Source organism: Sorex araneus, chromosome 7, assembly GCF_027595985.1.
Source record: "Sorex araneus isolate mSorAra2 chromosome 7, mSorAra2.pri, whole genome shotgun sequence".
Classification (NCBI taxonomy): domain Eukaryota; kingdom Metazoa; phylum Chordata; class Mammalia; order Eulipotyphla; family Soricidae; genus Sorex; species Sorex araneus.
In genome coordinates this window covers 7,213,700-7,238,137 of record NC_073308.1, presented here as the reverse complement: position 1 = coordinate 7,238,137, position 24,438 = coordinate 7,213,700, and the positions used below count along the sequence as shown (strand labels likewise).

Sequence of the window (24,438 nt, the reverse complement as noted above, 5' to 3'; positions counted from 1 at the left end):
CTCATCTTTTCTTAGAGTTGAGCAGTATTCCATTCTGTAGATGTACCTTTAAAGACAGTTTCTTTAACCAGCCCTCTATTCTTGGACATTTGGGTCTGTTCTAGATTTTGGCTATTGTGAATAGTACTACAAAGGGTGCAAATGACTTGGGTCTTTGGGACAGATGCCAAGCAGTTGACTGTGAAATATCGCGGGGGGCGCTCAGGGCGCGCTCCGGGTATAAGGAGTGGGGAAGACACGTTTTCCTGAGAGCCCCCTGGGCAGGAGAGTGATTGAGTTCTGTTGGTCCCCAGCGCCAACACCCTGGGAAAGCAAAGACGGGCGGCTTCACAAGTGGGCAAGCTTCACTCACGGAAGCCAGGACGGCCCCATCCTTATGCAGAAGGTGGCCAGGCAAGGGAAGGTAGCCAGTAGGATCTAGTCCCAATGGGACACCTCAGGCAGCTGACAAGCCCTACTTGGGGGTGGGGCAGGTCCGCAGCCTCCTCAAGGATCTGGGGTGAACCGCCTACCCGCTGGCCCCGCCCCCTGATCTCGTCGGGGCTCCGCGATTGGGCCGTCGCGTGAGGGCGTGGCCGTACGTCCAGACCCCAGGCTAGTGTCCTCGCCACAGGCGCCGCTTTTTGTTGTCTGGGGTTGGGAGGCCGCCACCACATTTGGGGGCGAAGCGGGGGGGCTGCGGCTATCCTGAGCGCCGGTCAGCGCCTTCCGGCTCCCTGTGGTGAGTGACGACTGAGGGGGCGAGCGGGGGGCGGGGGAAAGCTAAGCAGCGGCGGGACAGCCCCCGCGGAGCCCCCCGGGCGCCCGCCCCGAGCCCGGCATCTGCCAGCCCCTTCCCCACCCGAGCCCGCGAGCCCGCGAGCCCGACCCCGGCCCGCCGCCGCCCCGCCAGGCACATCTCACCCCGCGACCCTGGGGACCACCCTCGCCGCTCTGCCCCTCGCGGGTTCGGCTCCCTTAGCCCAGTTTCCCTCAGGTCCCTGCAGTGCACCCCGAGGCCTGCCCCGGGACCCGGGTTCCATCCCTGCGGCATCGCGTATGGGATTCCTGAGTGCGGAACGTAGGGCTGAGCCCTGAGCACTGTCGGGTGTCTACCCCAAAAAAGCCAAAATCCAAGGTCCCCTCCTCCAAGCCCCCCCTCCACCTCCGCTGGCCCCCACGTTTACCAGCACAGCCAAGGTGAGTGGCCCGTGGAGCCCAGCGCTTTCATGACAACCTGGACCCAGCCCTTAAATGTGCCTGAGCTCAGCGCCTCACTCTCCTGTCCTCCCTGCCCGTCACGCCCCCCCCCCCCCCCATCTCCGCTTCCTCATCCGTCTCATGACAAACCCAGCAAGGTCCTTGCACCTCTGCTCGAGGGCTCAGCTCAGCACCCATCGCCCCTTGACCCAGTCCCCATGCGGTCTGAGAAAGTTCAGAGCCCTCTGCCAACCCCCCTCACTGTCCCACAGCAGCCAAATATAGACGCTTGAGCAGTACCTGGCAGTTAGGTGGCGGCTAGACTTGCCCCCGAGGGAGTCCGGTGGTCAGCTAGCTTGAGGGACAACCTGGCAGTTAAGGGGGCTGGCTCGACTGGCCCCTGAGAGGCTCCAGTGGTCAGCTAGCACGGGGGCCGCCCTTGTTGGGTGCCAGAGTTTCTCCTCGCCTTATGTTACAACATATGTTTGCAGTAAGGTTTGGTTAGACAGTCTGAGGCATTTAAAATATGCATGCGAAAGAAATACGTTTTCTGGGAGTTGCTCTGTGGCTTGCTTGAGAGCAGCCTGTTCAGTCCTCTTTTATTAACTAGCTTGATGTTCTAGCCAATGATATTCAGCCACATAGGCAGGATATGCAAATTAACTTAGTCAATGGAAACAATATCAAAGTCAGTTAATACTGTTGATATATAGCCGGAAGCATAGTCAATTAAAGTAACAGTAATAGAAAAACAATTTCAACGTCCAAGACTAGCTAGGCCTGAGATTATGGGATGTTGTACACCAACACCTTCTGTCCCCCTGGGCTGTCCTGGGGTTTGTGTGTCCGGCACTGGTGTTGGACTCCCTGTGCTGGCCACCTGCCTGGTAGGCAGCAGCCAAGTCCCTGAAGGTGAGTGCTGGTGCCTCAGTCACTCACTCCACCGTAGCTGCAGGACCCAGCCCTTCCATCCACAGTGCTGGCCTGGGGGAGTAGAGAATGCCACGGTGTCACAGAATGCTGTGTCCTGGCACATGTTAAGGCTCCTCACCCTGTGCTCCCCCAGCCAGAGCTGTTTGCTGGTCAGCCCCAACAACCACCCGGGGAGCATTTGGCAATGAGTGTTGTAGTTACGGGAGTGGGGAAGTGGGTCCTGGGGAGGCTACTGCCAGGGTGGGCACAGGGCCTGTCGAGTTTGTTTCTTCTTTCTGCAGGTGCCAGGTCATTGAGTTTTGACCATTTGGGACTCCTGAACCTACGGACTGTGACCTCAGAGCAGCACACACACTTGCCCCATGCACAGTGGGTGCACATTCCCTCCACATTCTCTTGACCGGGCAGCAGACTTGGTTATTTCACGGCTGTTGATAAGGACCCTAAGGAGAACCCATAGTCTCTGTGCCGCTTCTCCGAGTCTCATTCCTTTGAGACTCCTTTACGTGCCTCCAGGATCCCCCTGCTTAAGGTGCCAGAAATCGGACTGGTTTTCACCTTCTGCAGCTAAGTTTAATGGGAGGAGCTCTCCTCTTCACTTCCCTTTCTCGGTGACTGGAGACACCTGCCCCAGGCCTCTATTCGTTTGTGTGGTGCTGGGGATCAAACCCCTGTTCTGTGGGCAAGGCCTGTTCTCCACCATGAGCCATCTGTGACTTGCCCTTGTTTTTAAGTTATTCATCACTTCATTCAGCAAGTGTTTTCTGGGTTCTAGTGTGTGCCACCCACGCACTGTTCGGGCCCTGGAGGTGCACTGGTGGATAAATTTGTGGGGCGGGGAAGTTCCTGTTTTCATTCAGAGTCCTAGGGAACATGAGAGGAGAGTGTGAGGGAAAAAGGGTTGTTCTTGGCTGGATGGAAGGAAAGAACATCTTCACCCGGTGTCCCCCAGACTCCCTGTCTTTGCCTCCTGCATTCCGAGCTTAGTCTGGGAATCATATGGTGGAAGTTTCTCTCTCTACACTTGGTTCCTTCAAAGATTCAATTCTCATTCTCTCTCTATTTCTCTCTCTCCCTCTCTCCCTCTCCCTCTCCACACACATACACTTTCCCCCCCCCTCTCTCTCCCGGCCTCTCTCTCACCCCACATTCTGCCCGTCACAAGACACTTGTCCAGAAATCCAGCTTGGCTCAAATCAAGAAGGCGCCATTTACTCATTGAGCACTTGTGGCTGAAAAGTCAGCTGCCCTTCTGAGTCAGAAGATAACCTCGTCATGCTTCTTCCAACAGCAAACTTTGCTGTGCTTCCCCAGCTGTGAGCATGATTCATCAGGTGGCACCACCGCTGCATGGCTGAGAGTCAGTCTATTGTTCCACGCGGCCCAGTACAGGACTGGGGTCAGGCCCCAGAGAGCTGGCCGGCAGGGATGGCTGAGAAGTCTCTCAGGAGCACAGATTGCTGTTTACTCCTGGATGAAGTGTTTTCAAGGCAGGTAAGTCAGCCCATGAGTTTCTTCTTTCAATGTAAGCCTCTTCTAAGCCATTGTTCTCTTTTTGTTCTTTGATCTGAGCAGGGTAGGTGGGGGGAGAATGAAGATGGAAATTGGACAAGTAAAATTGGAAGTGTATAGAGAAGGCAAAAGAATATAAAGGGGAAAATGAAAACTGAAAACCCAAACAACCTAGGGCAGTTCCTTCCTAGCTGTATGCTGGGACTTGGGAGCTGACTGGAGCCGCTGCCCCTTCAGCAGTGTGGGTTCTCCGTGAGTTTAGGTCTTCTCTAACCAAATGGAGCATCTGCCTATCTCCTAAAAGTCTCATTAATAAGTTGCCTTTAATGCTTTGATTTAAATACCCGTGACAGTGGTTTGGTGAGAAGCGTAGGGTTGGGGTGAGGAGACCAGAGAGTTTTGTGCCTTCTCTGGGCCCATTCCTACTGAACCTCAGTTTTCTCTGTGAAAGTGGACAACCACTGTTCTGTCTCAGAGTTGTGAACACTGAGTTTAGAGAATACGTTCAGAGAAGCTTGGAGCATTGTACAGGGTGAATCGGTTGCCCATGGAGAGTTGTGTGACTTGGGCTTCTGAAAGGACAGACCATCTTTCTGCCAAGCACCGTGGTCTCCCTTTTCTCTCTTCAACCCCATGTTTCATGGGACTCTGCTTTGTTCCTTTAGCTCTTTTATTTTGTTCCAGTTATTTTGGGCCACATTCAGCAGTGCCCAGGGCTTACTCCTGGCTTTGTGCTCAGGGATCACTTGAGGCAGGACTCAGGGGACTATAGAGGGTGCTGGGGATCGAAGCCAGTTTGGCCCTGTGTAAGGCAAGCGCCCTCCCCACTATATCATCACTCTGGCTCTCATTTGGTTCCTGAGTCCCAGCGTCTCAGGCCTGTGTGGGGAATCGCCCAGGGCTGCTGTCTGCTTGCTCTGTGCTGTGTTTGCTGGTGTTCCTGACACTCTGTTTGCAGTGATGGTTTGTCTGGCCCTGCTCTGGCCTCTCAGAGGAGTTTGCTCCAGTTCACCGATGTTACTTGACCATGCGCTCGTGCCCGCTGATAACCCGCTCTGTCTATCCAGTGAATACTCTTTGATTATCAGTGAACGAGTGAGCTGCATGGGGCTCAGGCTGTCATTCAGATGGTGGCAGTTGGAGCCTTCTGGCACCTGGCCTTGTGACTGGCTGAGGGCCTCTTTGGGATTCAAGAACAGGGCTGGTGGGGTGAGCCTCCAGTGTGGCTGGAAGGAATCGGAGCCCAAGATCTGGGAACCAGAGAGGCTGGGCCCAACCTCCAGGGGGAATGCTGACCAGAGATACCACCCTTTCCTGATGTTCTGGTGCCCAAAGTGGGAGCTGCTCCACCCACACCCGGAGACCCCGCAGAGTGGGTCTACCACAGCATACTAGTTTTTGTAGCTGCTGGCTCGTAGCAAATTGAGATTCGAGCAGTGGTGTTGCCTCATACTGTTGAAGCAGGCAGGCCCAGGAGGCCGGTGTCAGCAGGAGAGCCCTCCCCACCCTTCCTGTCAAGCGGTGTCACCTGTACCTCTCCCTCCCTCCCTCCCTCCCTCTCTCTCTCTCTTCTCTCTCTCTCTCTCTCTCTCTCTCTCTCTCTCTCTCTCCCCCCCCCCGTGAGGCTTGGTGACATCCCTGACAGTGCTCAGGGACTACCCCATACTCCCACAGTCTGTGCGGAAGTATGGGAGCACTGTCACCCCTGCGGTGCTGACGAAGGATCCCGTCACTCCTGCATGTGAAGCCACTTGGCATGTGGAGCCTCTCTCTGGCCCCGAGCACTTGTTCTCTTCACTGCCGAGTCTGCAGACACATGCCTGTCCTTGCAGCTGGGGGTGTGAACGGTTGCTGGGCCCATGGACCATGAGCCCCTGCTTCTGGTCCCTACAGGTTGTTTGCATCCTCAGCCACAGCATCTTCTGTGGACCCTCTGCTCTCTCACTCACTTTCTTTTCTCTTGTCTGTTTTATTGTTTTCACCACACCCAACAGTGCTCTAGAGGCTACTGTACCATGGGTAGGGGTCAGGCCTTTTGGCTCACATTCAACAAGACTCAACCCAGCACCGCCTGTGATCCCCTAAAGCCAACCAGGAGTGATCTCAACACAGAGCCAGGAGTAAGCCCTGAGCACATCCAGGTGTGACCTGAAAACAAAAGAATTCAAAAAGAACAAAACCCAGAGAGAGCCTCTGTTTCTGTCTGTGGCTCAGGGATGCACTGAACCAGAAGTGCTGTCTTCTGCTCGTTTTTGTTTCACATGGGGTGAAAGGCCTTGCAGCTATCATTTGGAGAATATGGTGACCTGCTCCTTGCTGTAGGGAGTTGCGGGGGGAGGGAGGGCATGGACCAGAACCCTGACCAGAGCCTCAACCTTATTCATATGACCACCCTCTGTCTCCCTGGGTGTCATGTGGTCCTTGTAGAGCTGTAGGCAGGGTAGAAATGCTCTTAGTGTTGGAGAATGGACTGGACCTCCAGGCGGCCATGCCAGTAAGGTGGCCAGGGCCAACAGGATGAGATGAGAGATGTGGGAGAGCCGCCACAAGGCTTTCAACTACATGGAAAGGAATGGACATCACGTGGGAGGGGAGGCCTGGCCAAGGGATAGTTGAGCAGCAGCGGTTCCCGGAGTCTCCTTCCTCCTTTAGAGCATATGACTGGGGATCAAAGGGAAATATCAGTGCCGTGGGGGCTCAGGGAGGTCCCCTGAAAGATTTCCAGTGAGCCTGCTGCCCTGGGGCTTCTTGATGGCTCTGGGCACCATGGGTCAGAACCTACATCCTAGTCACCCATGTGGGTGGTCACTGGGGCAGTTACCGTCTTTGGACATTTACAGCGTTTCCTGATTTTTCCAACTATGGTGTTTGCACTCAGCTCCTTCTTTCCCCCTTGCAAGGGGACCTGTTGGTGGCTGTGGGCCTGGGCTCTCCTCGCCACTCTATGGGTCTTGAATTCCCTGGGAGAGGCAGGGTGTGGAATGATGTTTGGATTGTCTGAAACCAAATTCTGCGTTGTCTTCCTGGGAGAAGCTGAGCTTTCTTTTTCTCCTTGCTGATGTTCCGTTATTCTGAGAATTTTCTGTCGGCAAGGAACTGTGAGTTTCAGTTGTGTCTTCTCTCCTCCTGGCCACTGGGATGTCGGGCCCATAGGCTGCTTCTCCTGGGAAGGTCCTTCCCTATGCCACCTTCCCAGGACGTCACAGAGGTAGGGCAGAGCCACTGGCTGGCTTTGCATCCTGACAAGGACTGAGTCTTTAGGCAGTAGGCTTCTGGTGCATATGTGCCTTCATCGTCTCTTCCTGCCCTACCCTGTAAAAGTTGAGCTGCATGAAGCATTTGTATGTTTGTTTTGTTTTGGGGCCACCCCCAGTGGTGCCCAGGGCTTACTGAGCTTACTCCTGGCTTTGCACTCAGGGATCACCCCTGGCAGGCTCAAGGCTCATAGAGGGTACCAGATGTCAAACCCAGGTCAGCTGCTTGTAAGACAAGTACTATGCACTGTATTATCACTCTGACCCCTGTTTGTACCTTGTATAAAGTATAGTAATACTATCTGACATTGGAAGAACATTTGAAGTTGGACTTCCATAAAGATTTTAAAATCCTTTATTTATGGGGGGCGGAGGGGTAGCATTGGGCACCAGCACTGCTCAGCATTTACTCCTGGCTCTGTGCTCAGTAAATATTCCTTGCAGTGTTTGGGGCACCATATGTGGTACGAGTAAATAGAATTGGAGTCAGCCAGATGGAAGGCAAGTGCAAGTGCCATAACCCCCATACTGTGTCTCTGGTCCAATATCAAAATCTTTAAAGGATCTAATAGCCAGAATATATAAAGACCTTTTATACATCAGCAATAAGAAGCAGATCCAGTTAAAAATAAAGGATTTAATGACACGCTTCTCAGGGCAATATGTTAAAATAGTCAATAAGTACATATATGGCATGACATGAACTCATCTGAAATACACAGGTCAGTGGTTTTTAATTTAATCACACAACTGTGCCACCCACTGTTGCCACAATCTAATTTTAGAATATTTTCACCCCCTTGAAAGAAGTACTGCAGCAAGTAGCAGTTCCTCCTGTTCCCCTTTCTCTGGGTCTCCAGCAGCCATGCAGATGTTTTCTATTTCTATAGATATTCCAATTATGGACATCTCTTATAAATTAATTCGTGCATCATGGAGCCATTTGTGATGCTCTTCATGCTTAGCCCACAGGTGCCAGCAGGCCACCATGGCAACATTATGGTGATTTCAGACCATCGGACCAGCATGCCGAAGGGGCCATATGGTGCCGGCACCTTCTTAAACTGTCTCCCTGCCCTCCTTCAAGTTGTTTATTCTTGATTTTCAGGCCACACTCAGCAGTGCTCAAAGTTCATGAGCTACTCCTAACACTGGCGGTGCTTAGGGTTCATGCAGTATTGGGGATCAAACCTATGTCCCCCACATGCAAAGGCCTTGAGCCATCACCTCTGCCCCAGTTAATCTCTTCTTTCAACAAACACTGAGCACTTCCATGTATCAGGAACTATGCCAAATATAGAGGACAGAAAAGTACATTAAAGAAATTGAGCCTTGGGGCTGGATCAATAGCACAGTGGGTAGGGCATTTGCCTTGCACATGGCTGACCCCGGTTCGATTCCTAGCACCCCATATCGTCCCATGAGCACTGCCAGCAGTAATTCCTGGTTGCAGAACCAGGAGTAATGCCTGTGCATTGCCAGGTGTGACCTAAAAATACAAAAAATTAAAAAAAAATCCAGCCTTGTCCTCAGTGTAGTAATCTCAGTGCTATAGATGAGGAAGTTAATTTCCATCTGATAGAAATTGGGACTCAGGAACCTGAAGTGTCTAGGTGGCCCAACTGGTGACAGGCACAGCCGGACTAAATTCAGGCCTCTGCAGTCTCACGTCTTTCTCCCTCTTGGGTGGGAGTGAGGCTCCAGCAGTGCTGCTCTCCACTAGCGGTGCGCCGGAGTTCCTGCATGCGGTGTAGAGGATTGATTGCCAGGCCCTGTATATGCCAGGTATCATGTGCTCAGCCCTTTGAGAATCTCCAAAGCCATACAGTGCTTTCTAGTTTTTTGTTTTGGGGGCCACATCTGGCGTGTGCTCAGGACTTACTCCTGTCTTGTACTCAGGAATCACTCCTGCAGGGCTCAGGGGACCACATGCAGGGCAAGGGCCAGCCCTGCTCCACTACTGATCTGGTCCCTAGACTATTACCAAGAAAGAAATGCCTGTCTTTCCTTGGTTTTCTGGCTCTTAACGCAGCACTTTTTCCTCTTACTGATGCTCTGCATTCTTGGTCTTGCATCAGGTGGAAAGCTCAGCCCTGCCTAGAGGCATTCCCCAGGCTCCGGAGCAGTCCCTCTGAGGGAGTCCGCCTCTGAATCCCAGTTCCATGTGGCTTAGCCCATGTTTTGAAATAGAGAAGGTGGCCAGTGGCCAAGCTCTTGTCTTTTTTTTTTCTTTTTTAAACGAAATTTTATTTATTTTTTATTGGATCACCATGAGATACTTTACAAACTTTAATGATTACATTTCAGTCATATAATGATCGAGCACTCATCCCTCCACCAGTGCACATTTCCACCACCATTGTTCCCAGTGTCCCTCCTGCTACCCCAACCCCAACCCACCCATTACCTCTGTGGCAGATACATTCCTTCTTACTCTCTAATTTGGGGTGTTATGATTTGCAATACAGATAGTAAGAGGCCTTTATGTTCTGTCTTTAGTCTACTTTCAGCAAACATCTCCCATCCCAATCAATCTCTCCAATCATTATTGACTTAGTGGTCCCTTTTTTTTTATTTTATTTATTTTTTTTATAAATAATTTATTTATTTTTAATTAGCGAATCACCGTGAGGGTACAGTTACAGATTTATACACTTTTGTGCTTATACTTCCCTCATACAAAGTTCCGGAACCCATCCCTTCACCAGTGCCCATTCTCCACCACCCGTAAACCCAGCGTCCCTCCCACCCTCCCCAATCCCATCTCCCCCCCAACCCACCCTGCCACTGTGGCAGGGCATTCCCTTCTGTTCTCTCTCTCTAATTAGCTGTTGTGGTTTGCAATAAAGGTGTTGAGTGGCCGCTGTGCTCAGTCTCTAGCCCTCATTCAGCCCGCAACTCCCTTCCCCCACATGGCCTTCGACTACAATGTAGTTGGTGATCGCTTCTCTGAGTTGCCCTTTCCCCGGAACGTGAGGCCAGCCTCGAAGCCATGGGGTCAACCTCCTGGTACTTATTTCTACAGTTCTTGGGTATTAGTCTCCCACTCTGATATTCTATATACCATAGATGAGTGCAGTCTTTCTATGTCTGTCTCTCTCTTTCTGACTCATTTCACTCAGCATGAAACTTTTCATGCCCATCCACTTAACTACAAAATTCTTGACTTCCTTTTTTCTAACAGCTGCATAGTATTCCATTGTATAGATGTACCAAAGTTTCCTCAACCAGTCATCCGTTTTGGGGCATTCGGGTTTTTTCCAGATTCTGGCTATTGTAAACAGTGCTGCGATGAACATACATGTGCAGATGTTGTTTCGATTGTACTTTTTTGCCTCTCTGGGATATATTCCCAGCAGTGGTATTGCTGGGTCAAATGGGAATTCAATATCTAATTTTTTGAGAATCGTCCAAATTGTTTTCCAGAAGGGCTGAACCAGTCGGCATTCCCACCAGCAGTGAAGAAGGGTCCCTTTCTCCCCACATCCTCTCCAACAGCGGTTGCTTTTGTTCTTTTGGATGTGTGCTAATCTCTTTGGTGTGAGGTGGTATCTCATGGTTGTTTTGATCTGCATCTCTCTGATGATTAGTGATGCAGAGCACTTTTTCATGTGCCTTTTGGCCATTCGTATTTCTTCCTTGGTAAAGTTTCTGTTCATTTCTTCGCCCCATTTTTTGATGGGGTTGGATGTTTTCTTCTTGTAGAGTTCAACCAGTGCTTTATATACCATTGATATCAACCCCTTATCTGATGGGTATTGTGTAAATATCCTTTCCCATTCTGTGAATAGTCTTTGGATTCTGGTCACTGTATCTCTTGCGGTGCAGAAGCTTTTTAGTTTAATGTAGTCCCATTTGTTGATCTCTGTTTTTACTAGATTACTTAGTTCCGTGTCACCTTTGAAGATACGTTTATCTTCAATATCGTGGAGGGTTTTGCCGACCTTGTCTTCAATGTACCTTATGGTTTGTGGTCTAATGTCGAGGTCTTTAATCCATTTTGATCTGACGTTTGTGCATGGTGTCAGGTCAAGGTCTAAACCCATTTTTTTTGCATGTGGTTGTCCAGTTGTGCCAGCACCATTTGTTAAAGAGGCTTTCTTTGCTCCACTTCACATCTCTTGCTCCCTTATCAAAGATTAGATGATAATACATTTGGGGTTGTGTGTAGGGATATTCCACCCTGTTCCATTGGTCTACGGCTCTGCCTTTGTTCCAGTACCATGCTGTTTTAATTGTTACTGCTTTGTAGTAAAGATTGAGGTTGGGGAGGGTGATGCCTCCCATCATCTTTTTCCCAAGAATTGTTTTAGCTATCCTTGGACGTTTGTTATTCCATATGAATTTTAGGATTGCTTGATCCATTTCTTTGAAGAATGTCAAGGGTATACTTATAGGGATCGCATTGAATCTGTATAATGCTTTAGGGAGTATTGCCATTTTGACAACATTGATTCTCCCTATCCACGAGCAGGGTATATGTTTCCATTTCCTCATGTCCTCTTTGATTTCATGGAGTAGCGTTTTGTAGTTTTCTTTGTAAAGGTCTTTTACTTCCTTGGTTAAGCTGATTCCGAGGTACTTGATTTTCTGGGGCACGATTGTGAATGGGATTGCTTTTTTCATGTCCCTTTCCTCTGCCTCATTGTTTGCATATATGAAGGCCATGGATTTTTGGGTATTGATTTTGTAGCCTGCAACTTTACTGTATAAGTCTATTGTTTCTAAGAGTTTCTTAGTAGAGGTTTTAGGCTTCTCTAGATATAGTATCATGTCGTCTGCAAATAGTGAGAGTTTGATTTCTTCCTTTCCTATCTGGATGCCCTTAATCTCTTTTTCTTGTCTAATAGCTATCGCAAGTACTTCCAGTACTATATTGAAGAGGAGTGGTGAGAGTGGGCATCCTTGTCTTGTGCCCAATCTCAGAGGAAAGGCCCTTAGTTTTTCCCCGTTGAGGATAATGCTTGCCGTACGCTTGTGATAGATGGCTTCGACTATCTTGAGGAAAGTTCCTCCAAACCCCATTTTGGCGAGGGTTTTCATCATGAAAGGATGTTGGATCTTGTCAAATGCTTTCTCTGCATCTATTGATATGATCATATGGTTTTTGTCTTTACTTTTGTTGATATGCTGGATTATGTTGATTGATTTCCGAATGTTAAACCATCCTTGCATCCCTGGGATGAATCCCACTTGGTCGTGATGTATGATCTTTTTGATGAGTTGTTGGATCCTATTTGCTAGTATTTTGTTGAGGATCTTCGCATCGGTGTTCATCAGGGAAATTGGTCTGTAATTTTCTTTCTTAGTGGTGTCTTTGTTTGCTTTTGGTATTAGGGAGATATGTGCTTCATAGAAACTGTTTGGGAGAGTTCCTGTTTTTTCAATTTCCTGGAAAAGTTTGAGGAAAACAGGCAATAGGTCTTCTTTAAATGTTTGGAAGAATTCGCCAGTGAAACCATCTGGGCCTGGGCTTTTGTTTTTGGGGAGGTTTTTGATTACCGTTTCAATTTCCTTAACATTGATGGATCTATTCAGGTATTCCAGGTCTTCTTTCTTCAGTGTTGGGAGATTGTAGGAATCAAGGAATCCATCCATTTCTTTTAGGTTCTCCTTTTTTGTGGCGTAAAGACCTTCAAAGTAGTCTCTAATGATCTTTTGAATCTCACTGGTTTCTGTTATGATGTCCCCCTTTTCATTTCTGATTCGATTTATTAGAGTTTTCTCTCTTTCTTTCTTTGTGAGTCTTGCTAGCGGTTTATCAATCTTATTTATTTTCTCAAAGAACCAACTCTTTGTTTCATTGATCTTTCTGATTGTTTTTTTGGTTTCGATGTCATTAATTTCTGCTCTAATTTTTATTATTTCTTTCCTTCGATCTGGTTTGGGGTCCTTTTTCTGGTCCTTTTCTAAGGTCTTGAGTCGTGAAGTCAAGCTATCTATGTGGGTCCTTTCTTCCTTCCTGAGGAATGCTTGGAGAGCTATAAATTTACCCCTTAACACGGCTTTAGCTGCGTCCCATAGGTTTTGGTAGCTCGTGTCTTCATTCTCATTTGTTTCTAAGTATCTTTTGATTTCTTCCTTGATTTCCTTCCTGACCCACTCATTGTTCAACATGGAATTGTTTAATTTCCAGGTGTTTGATTTGATTTTCCGTGTTTGTGAGTGGTTAGCTTCTATCTTCAGCGCATCGTGGTCTGAAAAGATGGTTGATACAATTTCTATTTTTCCAATTCTATTGAGGTATGTTCTGGGGCCCAGTACATGGTCTATTTTTGAAAATGTTCCATGTGCACTGGAAAAGAATGTGTATTCTTTCTTTTGGGGATGTAAGGCCCTGTATAGGTCTATTAGGCCTCTCTCTTCAATTTCTTCATTCAGAGTCAGTGTTTCCTTGTTGAGTTTTGTTCTTGTGGATCTATCTAGAGGCGATAAGGCCGCATTGAAGTCTCCGACTACAATTGTGCTGTTAGTGATGTCCTCTTTGAAGTCTGTTAGGAGTTTTTTTAAATATTTAGCCGGTCGTTTGTTAGGAGCATATACGTTTAAGAGTGTGATTTCTTCCTGTTGTACATATCCCTTGATAAACAGAAAATGACCTTCGCTGTCCCTTTTGATCTTTTTCATCCTGAAATCTATGTTGTCGGATACCAGGATGGCCACTCCAGCTTTTTTAAGGGGGTTGTTTGCTTGGAGGATTGTTTTCCATCCTTTGACTTTGAGTCTATGTTTACTCTGTTTGTTCAGGTGTGTTTCTTGCAGGCAACAGAATGTTGGGTTTAATTTCCGGATCCATTTAGCCACTCTGTGTCTCTTGATAGGTGCATTTAGGCCATTGACATTGAGAGAGATTATTGTGATGTGGTTTTGTGTCATCTTTCTGTGGGATTTGTTGTTCTTATAGGGCTCCTCCTTGTCTTACAGTAGCCCCTTTATACCTTCTTTCAAGATTGGTTTTGAGTCTATGAAGGACCTGAGCTGTTGTTTATCCGAGAAGTAGTGTATGGTTCCTTCGAGTTTGAGTGAGAGTTTAGCCGAATAAAGTATTCTTGGTGAGGCATTCATTTCGTTGAGTTTTTTCACTATGTCCCACCATTGTCTTCGGGCTCGGAGGGTTTCTTCTGACAGATCGGCCGTAAATCTGAGGGGTGCTCCTTTGTATGTGATTTCCTTCCTTGACCTTGCTGCTTGCAGAATTGTGTCTCTATCCATGGTATCCGTCATTCTGACTATGATATGCCTTGGGGTCTTTTTATTCGGGTCTCTTTTTGCTGGTACTCTTCAGACTCCTTGTATCTGGATGCCTGCCTTGTCCAGCTCTGGGAATTTCTTAGCAATGATATCTTTGACTGTGTTTTTTTCATTGGGGTTGCTTCCCTGCGGTTCTGGTACTCCAATGATTCTTATGTTGTTCCTCTTGAAGTCATCCCCCAGGGCTCTGATTCGCTCTATAGCCATTTTGAGGTCTTTCGCCATTATTTGTTGTTGTCTATAAGCTTTCTGCAGCTCATCTTCCAGATCACTGATTCTGTCTTCAGCTGTAGTCATTCTACTGTTGAGGGCATCTAGTGAGATTTTTATTTCATCTACCGATTGCTTTATTTGTGAGACTTCCGTTCGAAGGTTTGAAATTTCTGCTCTCATTTCTGCTCTCATTTCTTCCTGTATTTTCTTGGTAGACCGTTCCAGCGCTTCATTCATCTCCTCCCTTAATTTATTGGATGTCTGTTCCATACTTGCTTGGAGTAGGTCGACTCTCCTCCAGATTTCCTCCAGATTTCCTCTCTGAATTGTTTATCTGTTGAGGTTTCTGGTATCTTTTCTTCCCCCTCTCTTCGCGGAGGGGATTTTCGCTGCTTCTTCATATTGTCACGGAAGTATAGAGTTGGAACCTTGTAATTATTTATTCCTCTTCCTTTTTGTGGAAAGAAGGGGCTCCGATTGTGCTAAACTTCCCTTATTCCCTGATAGCTTATATACTGTCAGCCTAAGCTACTGGCTATTTTGCGTAAGTGTTTGAGATCGCAAAAGTGAATTTTCAAAGGAATGCACGGTACCGATTGAGCTGAGGAAGGAAAGAATAACTGCGGCTGCGTTAGCGTTGGCGGCTCTGAAAATAGGCCACGCCCACTTTGAGACCACGCCCACTAAGGCACAGGCCACGACCCAGTGTCTTCCTGTTGATGGGGGGGACGGGAGGGCGTGGCCGAGGGATGGTCCTCGTACCTGAAGGACGTGTGCAGTTACAAGCCGGTTCGGGAGACAGGGTGCGCAGGGCGGGCAGGGAGTGGCTTCAGAAATTCGGGGGACGCAGACGGCAGCGGGAAGGGGGAGCGGGAGGGCGTGGCCGAGGGATGGTCCTCGTACCTGAAGGACGTGCGCAGTTACAAGCCGGTTCGGGAGACGGGGTGCGCAGGGCGGGCAGGGAGTGGCTTCAGAAATTCCGGGGACGCAGACGGCAGCGGGAAGGGGGAGCGGGAGGGCCAGCTCTTGTCTTCAAGGCCCTGATTTTGAGCCCAGTCACTGCATCCCCCAAACATTCTCAGGCCCACCCAGGGATGCATAGCAGGAATAGACTCTGTTAAGAAAAAGATACACCAGGGGCTGTAGGTGGTCCTGTGGCTTAAAGCCTGAAGGAGGCCACAAGCCGCTGAGGCCACAAATCCAAACCCTGGTGCTACTACATGTGCTGAAGTCATCCTGGCAGCAACTTTTCTGGAAGCTTTGGTAAAAGGAAGCATAAAAAACATTTTGTTGGGTAATTTTTGGTGGGGCCACACAGGTGGTGCTCAAGGGCTATTCCTGGCTGGGTGTGGCGGGAGGGTGTTGGGGCCTACTCCTGGTGGTGCTCAGTTGGGCCCAAGCCTCCTGCAGTGAAGCTTATGCCCCTCCTGTTGCATAGCTCCCTGGCCCTTGAAAAACTTTTTAATTGCTACTTGGGACCAGAACAGAGTATAGCAGTTAGGGCACACTCGTAGTGTGCACCTGACCTAGGTTTCATCCCTAGCACCACCTGGCCTCCCAGCATCAGTGGGCATGGCTCTGGTGGCCCCCAGAATCTGGGGTTGACCCAGCTAATGCCCAGCACTGCGCAGTACAGGTAGCACAGACCCTTAGGCCCTCACACTGAACTGCCATGCCAGCTACTGAGAATCACTAGAGGGGCCCTTGGGCCTCCGGAAATCCGCCTCCGCCACCCCGTATCCAAATAAGTACATACGCAAATGTTATTGCATAAAAAACCTAACAAACAGCGGCTTCCTCTGAGTGGTGTGTATGTGTGAATTTTCTTTCTGTGCCTCTAGCGTCAGGTGGTGCTAGTTCGGTAGTTCAGCAGGACAAAGCGTTGGTGTGGGTGTGCCCCATCCCGTGTATGGTGGAGGACAGAGTGGCATTCCGAGGGGTGCCACCAACCTGGTGTTTGTCCGCGCCGCCCTCCAGGTCATCAAGAAGGGGCTTGTGGGCTCCATGAAGGCCTTGCAGAAGCAGTACGTGTCCTGGGACATGGTGGTGACGAGTAAGGATGCCGACGCCAACACCGTGTACAGTGCCGTGGAGGCCATGTTCATCCATGGTCTGCACACCAAGCACATCCTCACCGAGGAGGGAGACAAAAGGAAGAAGCGTGCCCAATGGAAGCCCTTGCCGCAGCCTGCCTTCTGGCCCCTCCTGAAAGCCGTCACCCAGAAGTGAGCTTTGGCTTTGGGGAGGTGCTGCAGAAATGGGGTGGGGGTGGGGCCATCGCTGTGGGGGGAAATCCCCAGCAGTGCCATGTTCTAGAGCACACAGGGGGCCTCTTACACTCTTTCCACTTGCCGCCCCTCTTGGCTCCTGAGATGCCACCCTGCGCAAGTGCTGCCAGAAGCACCTCGGGTTCTTGAGGAGCTTGATTTTGAATGAGTGCTCAGTTCAGAAAGCTTTTCCTGGGCCGGAGAGATAGGATAGCAGGGAGAGCACTTGCCTTGCACATGGCCAACCCAATTTTGGTCCCTGACACTTTCTACAGTTCCCAGAACCCTGCCAGGAGTGATCCTTGAGCTCAGACCCAGGAGTCAGCCCTCGCATCGCCAGGTGAGGCCCCCAAAATAATAACTCTCCTGTGGCCCACATGCTCACAACCCTCTCACATTCAGTTTCTATCGAGTTACCCTAAGGGCTCATGAGCTTCAGTCTAAAAAGTTGGGGACACTCACACAAATGCACGGCAGGGGAAGGGGAGGGTGTTCTGCCACACCCTCCCATGCTCAGGGGCTATTTCTGGCTCTGTCCTCAGTGATATTGGGGGGCCATGTGGTACCAGGGATCAAACCTGGATTGGCCACATACAGGGTAAGTGTATTAACCCCTTCCTGTACTGTCTCTCCAGCCCGTGGAGTATATGTTTTAATGTTTTAAGATTTTCACCAACATTTACTATATAATTTTTGTTAATAACATATAAGTTGGGCTGAAAGATAGTATAGCTGGTAGGGCACATACCTTGCAGCCAATCCAGGCTTGAACTTCAACATACCAGGAGTGATCCCTGAGCACTGCCAGGTGTGGCCCACAAACTAACAAAAAAACACCAAAAATTGACAAATAGAAAATGTTTTGAAAATCCTCCCTTGCCACATATATAGACCATTTCAGGACTATTTCACCCCTGCCCTCCTTACATGAATTTTCTTAAACTTGTTTTGAAATTTTCCTTTTTGTCTTTCCCTTTTTTTGGTTTTATTTATTTATATTTATTTATTCATTTATTTATTTATTTGGAGGTAGGGGTACACCTAGCAGTGCTCAGGGGTTATTCCCGACTCTGCAGTCAGGCAGTGTTCAGGGAACCATATGGGATGCCAGGGATCAAACCCAGGTTGGCCACACAAAAGGCAAACACCCTCCCCACTGTACTATCACTTCAAACCCTTCTGTTGGTTTAACTTCAGCAGCACAGAACCAAAATTTTTTTAACAACAACAAAAATATTGGCATCCAGCTATCTGGTGCCGCTGATTAAAAAGCTGACCATAAATATGTAGATGATCCCTTATTACCTTTGTTTTCTTTTATTTTGTTTGGCTGCACTCAGCAATGCTCAGGGCTTACCCCTGACTCTGTGCTCAGGAATCACTCTAGGTGGGGGACCATATAGAGTGCCAGGAATTGAACCCAAGTCAGCAGTGTGCAAGGCAGATGCTCTGCTCACTGTGCTGTGGCTCCAGCCTCTAGTCACCTCTTCTTACGCGGATGTTTTGAAAGATCTGATTTATGAAGGTAGGTCAGAGTAAAGCTCAGCTAGGAGAATATCAGATAAAAGTCTTTTTTTTTTTTTTAATGAACCCACTTTTGGGCGTTTGCACTCTCAGCCACAGGGGCAGATGTGGGCCACTGTTAGGCTACTGTCTCTTGGCCCTACAACAAGAGGAACCTCCACAAGGGAGGAGAAACCACTAGCCTAGTGCCCATTCCAGAAGGCCGAGAAGGAGACTCGTGTGCCTGAATGTGTAAGTGTGTGTGTCCACAGAGACACTGGCTCCCTGTGGCCCCAGAAGCATGCGGAGAGGAGAGTGGCCTTTCTAGAGCCCCCTGGGGGGGACTGAGTGATGCCCTCCCCCATGTGTGTACTTGTGGCCACATGACAAGCCTTGAGCCCATGGGCTCAGAGACTTCAGGGAACAAATGCACTCTGTCCCCACAGCACAGAGGTAGACCAGCAGCACCTCACAGCTCTGAGAACAAAATGGGTCCCCACGTGACCAAATTCCAAGTCCCAGGAAGGAGTCTTGGGGCCTGGGCTTCTGATCAATGGCTGATCTAACTGCAGGCCCACAGTTAGGCTGCTTAGGAGTTCAAAGGTACTTACTTCCCCTTCCCATCTCATCCTTTGTCTCTGCTCTGTCAGCTTCCTTTGCCTGAGGTTCTCAGCTCTCATACCTGCTGCCCTCTGTGCTGGGGGAGCAGAGGGACTGCGGGGGAGGAGGCCTGTCCCCATGGGGAGGGTAAGAGAGGTGTTTGCTCTGTGCTCAGATCACAAAGCAGCATATCTCCCTACTTACGATTTCCGTGGTGGGCATCCTAGTGGGCAGTCCAACTTGTCACACAGGGTATTTTTCTGTTTAAAGCTTCCAAGGGTGTTGTCAGAATTCATCAAGGCCCAGATGGACTCTGTGCCAACCTGCCAACTAAACCAGGAAGCAGCAAGCCCTGTGCCGCCCGGCCTGCACTCAAGCACACGCCCGCACTCCACCACATTAGTTCAGCCCTGCCTGCCCCGGCCTTCTCCTGCGCTCCTCCAGATGGTGGCTCCCCAGACTTGCCACCACCGGGAACTGCCCCTGTTGTCTCTGCAGGGAGCACTCCATGCCAGTAGCCTTCAAGTCTGGTGGGTGAACTGACCAGCACAGCCCGCCAGGGAGCCACCAGCCAGAGCTCCGGGAGGGTGGAGCCGGACTGAGAATCGTGGTTCCCTCACCTGCAGCCCAGTGAGTAGTGCGAGCTGTGGTGGGGTGGAAGGGCCCCATGAAATGTCTCAGCTAGTGACTCTGAGTGGTCCCTGCCTTTTCCCCATTAGCCCTGGGTCCCCTCCCAGTGCTGGGATTCATTGCCTGGCAATGATGGAGCCCGGGCTTCTGGGTGTAAGTCAAGGAGATGAGGCAGGCACAGTGCTGGACACTTCCTGTGGGTGTGTCTTGTCAACGCATATCAACCATGGGGGGAAGCTAATGCTCATCTTAACACAGACTCCGCGCTGAGGCTCATCTGTGCCAAAATAGTTTCCAAAGGCAAGACACTTTGCTCACTGAGCCTTTATTTTCCCTCAGCCCATATTAAATTAACAGTTCATAAAATTCTCATTCTGCGACATGAATCAGGTTTAGAACTACACACTCTCCAGGGACTGGAGCGATAATACAATGGGGAGGGGGCTTGTCTTGTGACATGGCCAACCCACGTTTGACCCCCGACAGCCCATATAGTCCCCAAGCACCACCAGGAGTGATTCCTGAGTGCAGAGTCAGAAGTAAGCGCTGAGCATTGCCATGTAGGGTACAAAAGACAAAGGAACCACATTGTCTAATAATCTACCAGTGAACACTTGAAAGACGGCTAGTCCTGGGCTGGGGAGATAGCTCTGTGGTCATGGGTTGCATGCCTTGCGTGCACAGGGACTCATTTTCACTTCCCGGTTCCTCATGCTTCATTCACCACATGGCATGAGTCCTAGCACTGGCCCGTCCAGCCCAGTTGACCGAGTATCGCTGAAGTAGTCCAGTGTGTTGATCATCCAAGGGAAGCCAGCCATATGCAGCTCCTGGGAGAACCCTGCGTGGGCCCTTGTGAGCTTAGACCAGGGCTAAGTAGTCCCGCTGGGAGGCCACACCCTTGCTGCTTCACATTTTTTCTCAGGAAACAGGTGAAGATTCCCAGAGAAAATTATGGATCTTTTATAGTGACCCTTCTGTTTGAAAGAGAACTTGTGACTTTATTAGCAGCAAACGATGCATAGAAAATAAACTTTGTGATTTTACTCAATACCAAATAGATTAATGTGTACTCTCTTAGGGTGTTTTTTGGCACATTCCTCTGGTGCTCAGTTTCTACTCCTGGTGTGGTGCTCTGGGTACCATGGGGTGCTGGGGACTAAACCTGGAGCTGCTGCAAGCAAAGTAAACACTACAGGTCTTTGAGCTATCTCTCCAGCCCTTACTGAGGTTTTTTTTTTTAATATATTAAATTTTTTTGATTTATTTTATTGAATCACCAAGTGGAAAGTTACAAAGTTCTCAGGCTTATATCTCCGTTATACAATGCTCAAACACCCATCCCTTCACCAGTGCCCATATTCCACCACCAATAAAAACAAAAACAAAACAAAAACAAAAGCAAAAACAAAAAAGAACAGTATACATCCCACCCCTCACCCCCCAAACCCCCCGTGCGTGAGTGATAATTTCACTTCCTTTTCTATTTACCTTGATTACATTCCAGATTTCAACACACAACTCACTATTGTTGTTAGAGTTTCAAAACAGACTCACTATTTTTTTGGAATTTATCCCCCAAGAATACAGCTCTATTAACAAGGAAATATTTGATAATAAGATTTCCACTGATGAGAATGAAGCAATAAAATGTCGGTTTACAATTTCTGTATTATAGTAATTAAGTCCGCGGAGATTTAAGTTGGAAAATGAATCATTTACCTTCCTGGACCAGCATGTAGCAAAAGCTTAGTTCACAGTCTCCATACATGGGTGCAAGCACTTGCTGGAACCCCAAATCCTAAATTGTCTCTGGTTCCCGCTCGTTCCACATCCACCGGCTGTGCAGAGGCATGGGCACCCGGGCGAAACCGGGCCGGAGCCCAGCACCGGCCCCAGCGGGGACTCCCTTACTGAGGTTTTTTGTTTGATTATTTGTTTTCTTTGTTTTCTTTGGGCCATACCCAACAGTGCTCGGAAGTTACTCCTGACTCTGTGCTCAGGGGACCATAATGGATGCTGGGGATCAAACTGAGGTCAGCCGCATGCAAGGCAAGCCCCCTACCCACTGTACTGTCTCTGCCCCCTGATTTTTTTTTTTTTGTAACCAAGAAATCTGAAGCTTCCAATTAGAGCCTCTCATTAGCACCACAACCAGGTTGGCAACTTTGAAATCTAGAATGTGAGTAAACACAAATTTTAATAGCTTCGTGTAATCTGCACACACTTTGTGACTCAGTAAATGTGTTACCTCAGGCTGTGTATCATATGTGCCCACAAACCAAAATGGGTACAAGGCTTAATATATGAAAGAAAATTATGTGGCCCCTTGATATTCTGAGGGAAATAATGCCACCTCTCAAAATGGGCACGGACAAGTGCCCAGGTCACTAGCCCCCAAGGAAGAATGTAGCAGTGTGTTAGTCGAAGGGACAGATGTTCCGTGGTTGTTGATTTGACTTGAGCATTGGTGGAAAAGGTCCGGTGTGAGGTCAGCTCCAGGTGGCTGGGCCAGGGAAAGGGAAGGCAGCTGCCCAGTGATGCTCAGGGGTTACTCCAGCTCTGTGCTCAGAAGGGTACAAGGCAAACGCCCTACTGCTGTGTTCTCACTTCAGCTCCACTTCTTAGATTTGTAATTCTTTGACATGTTTATTTTGTGTGTGTGCATATGTGATCCGAGGGGTTGAACCTAGGACCTCACACTTAGAAGCCTGTGCTCTGCCACTGAACCATAACCCTTCCCCCTGGCCCCAACTACTACCACTTTCTTTTTATTTTTTTATTATTATTATTATTATTTGCTTTTTGGGTCATACCTGGCGATGCACAGGAGTTCCTCCTGGCTCTGCACTCAGGAATTACTCCTGGTGGTGCTCAGGGGACCATAGGGGATGCTGGGAATCGAACCCGGGTCGTCCGCGTGCAAGGCAAACGCCCTACCCGCTGTGCTATTGCTCCAGCCCCTACCACTTTCACGTAACACACTCATGCCCTTCATTTTAAGAACAGCTTTATTGGGCCCCAATTCACCAATTAAAGTGTAGATTTTAATTTTTAAATAGACTCATAAGATTGTGTAGCCATTACCAGAGTTTAATTTACTTTGGTCCTGTGGCCACACCCACCATCACTCAGGCTGCTCCAGGATGTGTATTTGGCAGCACTTGGGGGCTCAGAGCTGCCAGGAATACTGCCTGGGCCTCCTGTGTGAAAAGCCAGCTCCGTAGCCTGCTGAGCTGTCTCTTGAACCCCACAGTTTCACTTTAAAACCTTGTCATCCGGGAAATAACCAGCCTCTTCGGTTTTTTTCCCTTTGTCAGACAGCATGGCGATTACTAAACAGGCGTGAACTCGGTGGCGCGGGGCAAGGGGGAAAAAGAAAAGTTATGTAACAAACAGCAGGACTTAATATCTCTATATTCTTAGTAATGGAGAACTATCAAATGCCTTATTGGCAATAGGACTGTCTTTTTCTTTTTGGGGGGAAACCCCAGCAACGATAGTGAGTTGTGTGTTGAAACATGGAATGTAATCGAGATAAGCGCAAATGAAGTGAAACTTATCACGTACAAGGGTGGGGACTAGGGAGGTGGGAGGGGGCGGCAGATATACTGGGGGGGTTGGTGATGGAAGATGGGCACTGGTGAAGGGAAGGGTGTTTGAATATTGTATAACTGACATAATCCTGAGAACTTTGTAACCCTCCACTTGGTGATTCAATAAAAAAAAAAATAAAATAAAAAATAAATAAAACCTTGTCATCCCCCCGCTGAAGGAAACACCTTCAATTACCAGTCTCTCTCCAGTCCTCTCTCTGCCCTTGGCCTCTGGCCTTCCTTCAGCCACTTTGCTAGTAGTCAGGCCTGTTCTGGAGGGTCCCTTAATAGTGGATGAACCACACAACTTGCCCTGCTGTCACCCCATGACAGGCTCAGCCTTGGAGCAGCATCATTCCCTTTTGTTGTTGACTGACATTCCTTTGTAGGTGGCATTGTACGGCAGGTTACATTTTGTTTATCACTGGCTGATGGACTTTTCTCTTCCACTTTTGCTATTATATTTGTGTCTGTATGTTTTTATTTCTCCTCAGTGCATATAAAGTGGAATATGGGGGGAATCCAGTTTATTTCTTTTGTATTTATTTATTTACTTAACACTCTGTTTTTATTTCTATTTTCATTTTTATATTGAAACAGAAAATGTGGGTTGTTTTACACTTAATACTTTCAAATGACTTCTCACTACCTATATAATGTTCAAACTCCTTAACAAGCTCCTAAATAATCTGCTCCAATATCCCCCTGTAGTCACAGTCTACTCATTCCCTTGTTGAGATCCATTTTATGCCTTGCAAACACATGTGCTTTAAAACTTCTCGTATCTGCTTTTTAATTTTTTTTAATGAATCATTGTGAGGTACATTTACAGACCCACAGACTTTCATGATTGCATTTCAGTCAAACAATGTTCAAGCACCCATCCCTCCACTGGTGCCCATTCCCCACCCCCAATGTTCCCAGTATCCCTCCTCCCACCCCTCAACCCCACCCCTTCCCTCTGTGGCAGGCACAATCCCTCTTACTCTCTGTCCTTTTGAGTGTTGTTATGGTTTGCAATACAGGTAACAAGCAGCCATGCTGTTTGGTCCATGATCTACTTTCAACATGCATCTACTATCCCCAGCGATCCCTCCAACCATCATTTATTTAGTGCTCCTCTCTCCATCCCAGCTACCTTTTCCCCTAATGCATGAGATTGGCTATCAAGGCTTGGGGTAGTGCTCCTGACACTTATTTTAACTGTTCCTTGATGTTAGTCTCCTATTATGTTAATTTATAGCCCACAAATGAGTGCAGTCCTTTTATGTCTGTCCCTTTCTATCTGACTTAGCATGATACTCTCCATGTTGATCTACTTCTATGCAAATTTCATGACTTCATTTTTTTCCTACAGCTGCATAGTATTCTTTTGTGTAGATATACTAGAGCTTCTTTAACCAGTGGTCTGTTCTTGGGTACTCAGGTTGTTTCCAGATTCTAGCTCTTGTAAATAGTGCTACAATAGACATACAAGTGCATATGTCACTTCTACTGTAC

At 48.4% G+C, this 24,438-nt stretch overlaps 1 protein-coding gene across 3 annotated transcripts in view; it reads left to right on the top strand.

Moving 5' to 3' along the window:
• The first annotated feature begins 588 nt into the window (after positions 1 to 588).
• LOC129406499 (pleckstrin homology domain-containing family M member 1-like) overlaps positions 589 to 24,438 on the top strand; it is a 42,275-nt gene continuing 18,425 nt past the window's right edge. Inside the window, exons 1-5 of one of the 3 annotated variants that reach the window (XR_008631045.1) lie at positions 589 to 721; positions 2,394 to 2,644; positions 3,278 to 3,606; positions 16,320 to 16,567; positions 18,983 to 19,342. Coding sequence is in view for 2 of the 3 variants with exons in the window: in XM_055144491.1 (XP_055000466.1) it covers positions 3,463 to 3,606; positions 16,320 to 16,567; positions 18,983 to 19,046 (456 nt within the window). In the remaining variant the exon portion in view is untranslated. The remainder of the gene's footprint in view (positions 722 to 2,393; positions 2,645 to 3,277; positions 3,607 to 16,319; positions 16,568 to 18,982; positions 19,343 to 24,438) is intronic. The other 2 variants (XM_055144491.1, XM_055144490.1) reach the window with 2 other exon arrangements.